Below are 10,861 nucleotides of genomic sequence, written 5' to 3'. Positions count from 1 at the left end.
GCAGCAAAATTAAGGAAACGTATTATTTTATCATTTTCATCTGTTTACATATTTCTTTGGCCTTGTTTTAGGCCCAGTGCTCCAGACACGTTAATTACCCATTGCTTTAGCTGAGCTCACTGTTAATTTTCTTGGTAGGAGTGTGAGGGTTGACATTCTGAGTGCACGTGAAATTTTGACACAATTTTCAGTCTCCTCCTTTCCGTTGCTCCTTCCTATCATCCCGTTCCTTCAATTTTCTTCTGGAGCATTTGTTTTGCAGTGTGATTCCAGCATGTTAAACTTTGTTTATGCCTTAAACAAGTTCTGCTTTACAGAGACCAGATGGCATCTTCCATGACTACGGCAAACTCAAGATCCACTGCCACCATAGTGGTATTAGAGCTGTTGCTAGAAAGAGCGGGGGTTGATGCTGCTGCAGCCTGGGAAGAGTGTCCTGGTGAAATTATGGGGATGGGAAATGCTTTTTCTTTTTAGGAGGAGCTGTCCCTGTTGCTGTGAAATGGGTGCTCAGGTGGGAAGAAGTGATAGATAGGTGGTCTGAGTGAACTGGCTAAATGGCACTGATGAAATACAGGTGACTACAGCCATGGAAGGAGAAGAGCTGGGGAGACAAACTGTGGTCTGACCATGGTAACTCTGGCCTGAGAAATCACTGAGAAGTCCCTGTTAAGAGAGGTGATGATGGGTGAGCTGTGCCAGCCCTGGTGACTGTGCTGCAGGATCCCAGTGGCAGTGCTGGGACTCGTACTTGCGAGGCAGGAAGATGCCATGAGTCCTGCCCACGAGAAGTTTCTCCTGTCCAAAGCAATCCTCAATATAATAATAAGCATTGCATAGAAAAGTAGGAGGGAGAGAGAGAGAGAGATTAAATATTCTGCTGGATAGGGCTGTCAGAGGCAAATATCTGAGCTGGAGCAGTTTCACCTAGGAAGTGGAGTTCATAGCAAACTCGGCTGCTCAATGGATTCAATCTGAGGTTATGGTAGGCTGGAAGAGAAAAAGTGCCTGAGGCTGAAGGAAAACCATTAAAAAGGGCACAAAGGGAGCAGACACCACGCGTTGCTGCGGAGTTGTGTCACAGATCTAATTTTTGCTCTTGCCTTTATAGTTGCCAATTATTTATAACAGTTTTCTGGAAATATTTGGTAAAAGCTCAGACACCTTTTTTAAAGACTCTTGCCACCATCTGTACATCTGCCTCTGGGGCTGGTAAACCTGTCTGTTAAAAAGCTTAATGGACTGGAAAGGTTTCCTGGGAAATGAAAGTACTGTAGGTAATGGATTCAGGTGCCAGTGGAGACATCTGCAGTTCATTGACAACTGCGGCAGCATGAATAAGAAATAAAGGAAGGCTTTGAAATGACATTGTGACCTTGTACAGGGTCTAATCCCAGATCTTTGGCTCTGCTGTAGCCATGCTTTGGCATGTAACCTCGCTTAACAGCCCATTTGAGTCTCTGTCAGTGATGGGGGACTCAGGTGTCTGGATGACACCTACTGCAGTTTAAATGTCAGTGCCAGAGCAAGCTGGAGTGGGGACTGGGCAGCTCTTGTGCCCTTATGTGTGTGTACGAGGAGGGCAATAGCTTTTGGAGGCACCAGGCCTTCTAAACCCAGCAAGAAGGAAAGGCTGTGGTTCCCCATACCATCAGCAGCTGATTCTGTGTCTCCTGTGCACCCCAGTGCTCCGAAAGGATTTGTGTCCCTGAGTTATCTATGGGGCAGAGAGACTCCAGAAGTCTTGGGTCTTGCCATACAATATGGAAGAATTGGACTGGTTTCCAAGACTGGGAGCAGAGAGTGCTTACTGATTTGAGTTTTAACTTTGGTTTAAGTTAGTGTAGTGCCTAAGACATGTGCATGCCCTCTCAGCAGGGCAGAGTCCTCTGTTCCTGCCAGCAAGCAGCCGTGACTCTGGTAACAACTGGGCAGACTTGACCCGACGGCCCTGTTGGAGCTTGGTCTGAAGTGACAAACCTTTAAGGGAGCAGCAGAGTCACCGTCCCTGTGTGTTAGCTCCTGGCCTCTCAGCTGAGCCCACTCATTGTCAGGAGGCTTTGAAAGCCTGTGCTGAGGATCTTTCACAATGTCTCCTCTCTGTTATGGGCACGGCGTTTGAGGATCCCTGTACTTTTGGGTGCCACATTCCACTCAGTCTGTGTCCTGTAGCTTGGGCAGCTGACATTTTAGGAAAAAGGAGTAGCATTTTACTCTGCAAAAGGCAAAGGAAAGCTGTGTTGCTGGTCTTCATTGTGCTGGAGTCTTACGTGAAGCCAAGGTCCTTGTTGCGTTTAAGAAACATGTATTTGGTGTAACATCGTTTGTTAGTGCCATTTTTGTGTACAAAGTAGAGTCAGAGAATGTCTACCTTCTTAAAGACAGGGAAAATAAACATCTACGAGCAAGAGCTTTTAGGCTTCTAAGAATTTGCCTGGCATCCAGGCTGACTAACTCTCCTGTTCCTTTTTTTTTTGTTCTTTGTCATTAGGCTTCCTTGAACTTTAACTGAACCATAAGGAAACTATGAAGAGTCTCAATAGCTGCCCTGTGAGGATTTGACTTGCCCATTGGATCTGCTATTTATAGTGTCCATTAGTACAAAAATGTCTGGTTTTTTGCAGCAGTCATGTATAGCAAAAGCACTGCTCTTCTGGCAAACTGCCTATGTCTCCTGTGTCACCCAAAATATCCATCAACAGTGTTCAGAAGTGAGCCTTTCTCGATTAATAAAACTCAGCCAAACAAAAAAACCCAAACAACAAAACACTGAAACCCAGAGGCTATTTGTATTTTTATTTATTTACTTATTTTGCATAGCCTGCTATTGAAATTTCCATTTTTCGGAAGGCAACCTTCCACTCCCAGACATATCTTCCCATCGAACATAATCTTTGTCTCAAATTAAATCAGGAAGAGAGCTGAGAGGGTGTGAGCTGACTTCCAGCCTCAGAGAGCCCATTCACACCCCAGAACCAGGCTGGATGAGAACAAGGATAAATTCTGTAACAAAGGGGAGATAATTTTTTAATAGGAATTTGTCTTACCTTGCTCAGAGCTGGCTTGCAGTAGCTTGGGCGATGGAGAACATGTGACTGAGTGGGTTTCCTTTGGATATGCTCCAGGGTGATAGATCTGGTACACATTTGCATATTCTATATCTGAAAAATTAATTGGGGCCTTTTCTTAAAATTTTTATGTGAAAAGAAGCCTGAAAAATTGATTCTCCTAACAGTCTTCCTAATCGAGTCTTGATTCGTTCATCTGAGCTAACAATACAAACTTGACGACATTATTTTTGTCAGTAGTGTTGTGATTAGTAGATTTGTGGAAATTTTGACAGAAGGGTCACATATTACATCCTGCAGGTGTAAAGTGGAGGGGGCAGTTGACATGGGGGTCTTCTGGAGCTGTGGTACTCTGAAGTTCTGTGTTGTTCTCCATGCTCACCAAAGCTGCCAGGGCAATATTCTTTCCTGTTTTGAACGAGCAGAATCTGAACAGGGATCTACCGAGTAGCAAAGGACATTTCATGGCAAAGTGGTTTGTTTTCTACTCACATGTCCCACCCTCGCAAGGTGCTGCAGCACGCCGGCTGCATGGTGCGGCAGGGAAGAGGCCACCACGTGTCTGCAGGGGGAGGATGGGCCAAGCCGCAGGTTCATTTTCCCTGTTTTCCCTTGTATCACTTGTGCTTTGTGGTCTGCATGTGCCTCACAGCACAGGGAATTGTCAGGACCTATAATGGCCCCAAGGGACCATTTGTGTCCACTCCACCGCTCTGCAAGAGCAGCACCATGTGACAGGCTGGGAGGGCCCGGGAAGTCTCCGTTCTGTATTTCTCACAAGAGGAAGGAACTAAGAGGTTCTAAGAAGCACCCCCAGCATCCAGCATGTGTGGAGGAAGAGAAGTTTGAAAAGCCCCAAAAGAAGGTGGAGGCCTCTGGAAGGCAGCTGGGAAGATTGATGACCTTTAAATCAATAATCGCGGTCCATAGGGCTAGCCACATGCATGGCTTAATTTATGGGGTTATGATGCTCAGATAGATCTACTTAACAACAAAGTGGAGTTTCATCTCATACTAGGGGCACATTGTGGGAAGGGAGGGACAGAGACCTAGGGCTGCCATTTGCAGCCTCCTAATACAAACGTGTATATCATATGCAGTCCCTTTTGTAAATGTGTTAAGCTCCATCTGAAAACCAGCTGAGTTGTTTCTTGCTATATGGAAAACTGCCAGAACTTCACCTCCCTGCAGCAGGAAAGCAGCATCTTCAGATTTCCAGTCTGAATTTATCATTGGCAAGTTTATACTCATGTGTTCTTGGGCTAAGAGTTTTTTAAATCAGCTTAATTGGGAGTTTTTATGTGCTGAGCAGTTGTTCTGACATATACGGCCATCTACTCTTGCCATTGGCTGCAGCTGATAAAAACATTGCAGTCACTGTCCTCTTGGTGACCAGTCAGGAGGGAAGTGAATTGTAAGATATAAATACCAACAGTTATGAATGTTCTTTGCCAGTGGGTGTGGTGTTTTCTTTAATATCTCTTTAGCTTGTGCAAAAGAGAGATTAAGGTAGCGCTTTGTTTTTAAACAAATACAGCTGAAAGTCAGGTAACTCACATCTGTGGTTTTGCGAAGAAAAAACAGTTTTTCTAAAGGACGAATGAAGAGGAACAACTTTACTTTAAAAGTAGGAGTATTAACTGTGAGAAGAAATCATCATTATTAATCTAATGGACAGCATCCCTTGTTAGGCTGGTTGCTGTAAAGCTGCATGTAGGGCATTGATTTAAATATACTTCCCCTTCCCAGCTGGTCTTTGCCTGAAGGACACAGTAATGGGTGAGCAGAGAGCTTTTATTTCTGCCCTCAGGATGGTGATTAATGGGAGCTCTGTGAGACTTGACTGGTAGGAGCAGGGTCTATTGCCCTCTGCCATTAGAAGCCTCTGTTTCCACGCAAGGGGTGGAGCAGCACTGAAATTCTTGCTATTTTCAGGTGTGTGCTCAGCTGTGCAGCTTGTTGCCTTCCCTAGGGCTCAGCTCCATGTCAGGTCTCAGCGTTCAGTAGTTTGAAACTACTCTCAGCTAGTACTCAGAAACAGCTGGAGAATGAAGGGGTTTATTTCCACTGAGTTTGGTTATGAGAGGGAGGAATATGTTGATTAATGAATAAGAGTGATTGGGCTAATGCACAGCTAACAAAATGAAACCCAATTTCTATGAATTCTGTTGTAGATAGTTCTGTGGGACCAACCCTTGATTTTCTAGCTCAAACGTGCCTGAACTACTCTTAGGGCAGGAAGCCTCTCTGGTTACTTCCACACGCAACTGTGTGCCTGATGACATTTCACTGCGCCTTTGAACGGGTCTAGAGCTGAGACAAGATACAATTTCTCAGTTTGAAAGTCTTTACTTCCTGAGCGGTCCCACTGCCATCCCCCACTCACCAGAGCACCCGGCTCCTCAGCCCCACTCGGGCATGCCGCACACTGAGAGCAGCGGTAAAGCACGGCCCGGTCTGTCAGGTCTATCAAGCGTGCAATGCCTCAACCAGCTCCCTGTGGCTCCTCCTTCCTTGTTCCGGGGCCAAGCCTTGGAACTTCTCATGGAGCTGGGAACCATGTCCATGTCCAAGACCAGGGCCTGAGAGCCCATCCCACAAAACATTATCCTCTGCAATCCCTCCCTCCTTATGCTATTCAGACCTACTGTTTGATGAAGCTTTGTGTTGCAGTCTTAAAAGGAGTGAGGAGGACAAAGCGTACGTTTTAATCATACCATAATGTTATTTGGCCCTTCCATTTCAAGTCCTTCATCAGCATAGGTATCTGTCTGCGAAGTGCCTTTAATGCATGCTGTGTGCTGATGAGGAGGAAATATCATCCAAAATGCACGTAAGAGTGCAGCTAACTCCATGTATTAAATATCAAGAAATCCCATTACTCAGCTGGCCATTCCTCTCCTGTTTGCAAAACGGTACCTGCAGAAATTTTTTTCTGGATGTTTAATAAATGATCATCTTAAAATTTTGCAGTTGCTGCACATTGTCCGTAACAGAGCATTTAATAATGATGCTTTTTGCATCTTACTGGAAAGGCTGGGGTCATGGTTTTTATAAACACTCAGCATGTTCAACCAAGATCTTTGGAATTTCTGGTCCTTCTTTTTCATTTCTCTTTTTTTTTTTTCTGGAAGAAATATTACCTTTTAAAAAGATATTAAGTCAGCCTTCATTTTTTATTGTTGAAGCTAATCTTTCTAATTTTAAAACATCATTCTCATTAGTGTACTTCTCTTTGTTTTTTTCTAAATTTGCTGCTGCCACAGAAGAAGTGTCTGCGAGGATAGTACAAGTAGTAACAGCTGAAGCTGTAGCAGTCCTGAAAGGCGAACAGGAAAAAGAAGCCCAGCACAAAGATCAGCCTGGACCATTACCTTTAGGTAAAAAGAAAAAAGGAACGTTCCAATTATCCTCATGCCTACCAATGTGTTATATATATACACCTGTATTACAAAAATACAGCCACAGCTGTGTATTCACATAGGTTGTGGCGACAGGTAAACTGCAGCACCGTTGGATAAACGCTCGAACCATGTGATGTTAGCAGGTTCCTTGTCCCAGTTCTTCATGGCCCCATGACTGTCTCGTTCCCTGTTTGCTCTAACAGCAGTTCTCCACCTGGTTTGTGACTCCTGGGCAGCGCAGCTGTGAATTTAATTGGTGGTAGTGGTTTTGTCATTGTGTTTGGTGGGACCTGGCAGCGCTGGAGCCTCTTTGCACTCAGCCATGTACAACGTGAGAGACAAAGATGTCTGAAGAGGCAAAGGTTAGAGGAGAAGCATTTAAAAAGAAAGTGAGGTTTTGCTGATTGTGTGGTAGCTACTCCTAAAGAGGGAGGAGGAGCACCTCAATAGGAAGCAGAGAGGCAAGGGGCACACCAGGAGAGGATGGGAGAGGGATTAGCAGCTTGACAGGGTGAGGGGAGCTTGTGAGAGGAGGAGTTACCTGTGTAGAAACAAATGGCAGTTGTCCTGACTGGGAGTGGTACCATTGCCACTGACTGGTCCATTCTGTGTCCGCATCCTCCAGCTGGCACCTTTGTGAAATGTCTCTGAAATACAAGTACGTGTGTATGTATATATATATAAAAGTAAGTATACAGCCATTTGCATGTACAGTGCATCCTCCCTGCCAGAAATTTTCCACAGTAGCTTAAAACATGTGCATGAAAGGCTAGAGAAAAACCACCCTCCATCCTGAAGTAGGGCAGGGCTTGCCAGCCTGCCCCAGTGAACACACATCGTTAGCAAATCAAAATAATGCTTTGTGGTATTTTCCCCACAGACACCCTCCTTTGTTTTGTACAGTGGCTGGACCCTGCTTGGGAATGAATTAAAGTCAATGAGGAATTTAGAATATTTATTGGAAATTTGATTCCCAAGGTCTTTCTCTTCATTGAACTAATTTTGAACTGCAGCAGGGAGATGTGTTGCTTGGTAATTCCCTTCTTTACAGACTCAGTTTTACATGGAAGTCCCCAATTCTGCAAAACACTTCACACATATTTAAGCACAGATTGTTTCACTGGGGCCTACGTGAGGTAAAATGAATATTCAGTTCCATCTAGATATATAAGACATTTTAAAAATATTGTGAGAAGTGTGTCTTCTGTTAGTAACTGTTGGTGTTACAGTTCTGTGGTTGGTGACTGTTCAATAAGGGCAGGTAGAATTGCATCATGATGAAAATATAGTGAATCTGTCCCTGGACAGCACATCTTAAGGACAAATCACATAAGGGGTCTCTTCCAAACCACGCTGAAATCAATAGAAGGAGGCTTGGCAAATTCTGCTGGGACTCAGGAACTGGCCTTTCTATGCTTAGGAAGAAACTGAGGTCTGCCTGTGGAGAAGTACTGTTTAAAAGATGCATCTGTTGGAATAGACTTGTTTGGGGTTTTTTCTTTTCTGTTTTTTCTTTTCTTTTTTTTTAAAACAAACAAACAAACAAACAAACAAAACCCTAACCAACCAGCCAAAAAACCCCAAACCACACTAGTTAATCACCGGTACTGGATGTGGCCTCGATGAGAAAAAAAATTCTCCCAAGTAATTGGTATGAAGACAGATGCAGAGGTTATGCTGAGTTCATTTAAGAAGCAGCTTGTTTAGGATCAAAATAATTGAAAAGATATAACCTGGTTTCAGCATCTAGTCTCATAGCTAGGAATGAATCTAAAACCTAGCCTAAGTGCATCTAAGATTTCACTGTGCCTTGCTCAGCTGAATAACTATTAAGTCATGGCTGACATAAGTTCCCTGTACTGATGTCTTTTGTATTTAGACAAGGAATATTTCTGTGTATTCTGTGACTCTGCATCCTTCTGATGAGTTCAAGGTTAATGTTTTTTATTCATGTACTTAAGGTAAATTGAATAATTGGATGCCAATTTCCAATAGCATGAATTTATAAAATCTCTTGTGCTCAGATGCTTTATTGTTGTTGCCTTGGGTGACTAAGTGGCAATACTGATTCAAAAGATAATTTCATCCTTACTTTTTGTATTGTACTCTATGACCAGACGCTTGAAAGTAATTCATACCATCTGAAAAAAAATACTTATAACTTTTAAAATCCATGTATTCTGGAAGGATCTATCTTAAAATCTACTAGACAAAAGTCTCCACTGAGTAATTCTCTCAGCTGGGCAGAACAGGCTGATTCCAGCTTGTGTCAAGCATTGGAATGGAATTAATTGCTGTATCTCACTTTCACTGTTTGATTTCTAGCAGTCGAAGAATCAGCCAACCTGCCTCCTTCCCCGCCTCCGTCACCAGCTTCTGAGCAGACTGGAGCTCTGGAGGAAGGTAAGGGTCTCCTGGACATTGCAATGTGCAGTGTGGAGCTGTCAGCAGAGGGATGAGACATGAATCTAAAGGATGGGGGAATCAGAAAATGGAGATACTTTCTACACCTTCACATGAAAAGATAAGGCATTCCCCAGCAATAACTTCCCATCTGCAAACCAACTGCAATGCATGGATGAGGTAGACACATGTGCACAGAGGTAACTGACAGGATATGTTAAGTACATCCATATTAAGGAAGAAAAAGATGCTGCTGCTCACCGTTTTATCTGTTATATGCAATGTGAACCAGGATGTCTGCTTTCCCAATGTGGTCACCAAAGCTGTGATACAGTATGGGTCATCTTTCTTTTCTTAGAATTTGTTTTGCTGCTTTTTCAAATTAATGTTAGCTTTGGTTTTGGAATCTTAAATGCATGAAAGCAAGGAGATTCAGAGTTGGATCATTTCTTTGGTCTTCGACCTGTAATTCATGCTTCAATGCCTGCATGTATTGGGGGTTTGTATACAGAATTCAGCAGTCTAATTCTAGCCTCACAAAGCAAATTTCTGCTCTGTTCTGCACAACAAATGTTCCATTTCAGTAGCCCATCCTCACTGCATTTTGCTCCTGCTAAAATCCCTTCCAGTAAAGAACTTAAGCATTGGCTTATTTTTAAGAAGGGGCCTAAATCCCAGTGAAGTTATCACAGTGGTAAGCATGTGCATCAGTGCTTTGTTCAACAGCAGACAACTGCTGCATCAAGGCCATCAGTGTCAGGAGGCAGCAATATGTTAAATCTGAGCCGTGTCATGTGGATAAGAGAGAAGGATTCGGATTCAGAATCTCCAGGGGACTGTCAGTTGAACTCTGCCATGTCAATAGCATTTTTGTGTGTCCATTTCTTTCCTACTTGGATTTTCTTTAAGCACTTTTTCTTTCTTTTTTGTTAAAGAAGTGCATGAAAATAATTTCTTATCATCTACTGAACAAGCTTTCCAGTACAGTTGGTATTTAAACACAGAGCCTCTATTAATTTTGCAAGTGGATGCTATTTCACGTGCTAACATAGCCTGACTCTCAGATTATCAGGACATTGCAATTAGGCGTGTTCCATCCTGCGGTCATTTTTGAGATAATACAATTACAGGCTCTGTTAACAACAACATTTGTCAATCCACTTTACTGGAAATACCTACTGGATATGTTAGTAACCAACACAACACATCTGCCCATTGTGCGATTAAAAAAATAGTACAACAGTTCCTAGACTCATCACCCACAGGTAATGGCAGTCAAAACCGCTAACTGAGAAGGAAGCTAGCAGGGCATTAGCAAAGGCTTTTAGAATTGTTAGCAGGGCTTTACCACTATTTTTTAATATGTAGTTGACTTGACTATTTCAGCATATGCTTTTTGATTTTTCATATCACATTAAAGGGCTTGTTCTTCTGCTTCAGGCTGATGCCAAAGTTCTTCCATCACCCTTAGCTGAAGATTAGTTTTGCATCCTATTTCTATCAACATTATTATCTGCATATAAAGTGCCTGTATTGATTAATTGACAGGAGGTTATAGGTTGCCCCCTGAGCAAATGGAAACCACTTTGTGAGTTGTATTAACACATGAAGGTGGCAAAGCACTGTGCAACTCGAGGTTATTACAGACTACCAGACTGTGCTGTTCCCTGATGTGTACGTGACTCAACAAGTCACTTTTTCTCTCTTCTTGCATGTAGGGCTGAGTTAATATAATAGCACTTACTTACCTACCTCACAGGGGCAGTTTCAAGGACTGAAAGGTCAGTGTTTGGGATATGTTTTGGTGATTTACACAATGCCACAGTTTTTAAAACATTCACATAATTTCCTTTAACATTAGTCAAAAGAGATTTTTCCAATATAAGATTTTGATTACGGAGCTGATGGCCTGCATAAATCCTAAAAGTGTAGGATTGTAAGGGAAGTATGGAGAGAAATGGTGTGCTGAGTCATTTATGCACTGTT

General features: G+C 43.0%; 1 protein-coding gene across 1 annotated transcript in view; it reads left to right on the top strand.

The window, feature by feature from the left end:
* Positions 1-10,861, top strand: part of MAP2 (microtubule-associated protein 2) — a 71,533-nt gene that overhangs the window by 14,075 nt on the left and 46,597 nt on the right. The window contains exons 2-3 of the mRNA XM_009869695.1: positions 6,335-6,448; positions 8,798-8,875. Coding sequence (XP_009867997.1) covers positions 6,335-6,448; positions 8,798-8,875 — 192 coding nt within the window. The remainder of the gene's footprint in view (positions 1-6,334; positions 6,449-8,797; positions 8,876-10,861) is intronic.

The sequence above is a fragment of the Apaloderma vittatum genome, unplaced genomic scaffold (genome assembly GCF_000703405.1).
Source record: "Apaloderma vittatum isolate BGI_N311 unplaced genomic scaffold, ASM70340v1 scaffold19875, whole genome shotgun sequence".
Lineage (NCBI taxonomy): Eukaryota > Metazoa > Chordata > Aves > Trogoniformes > Trogonidae > Apaloderma > Apaloderma vittatum.
Note: the sequence above shows the minus strand (reverse complement) of the source record. Positions and strands in the feature narration are given on the sequence as shown.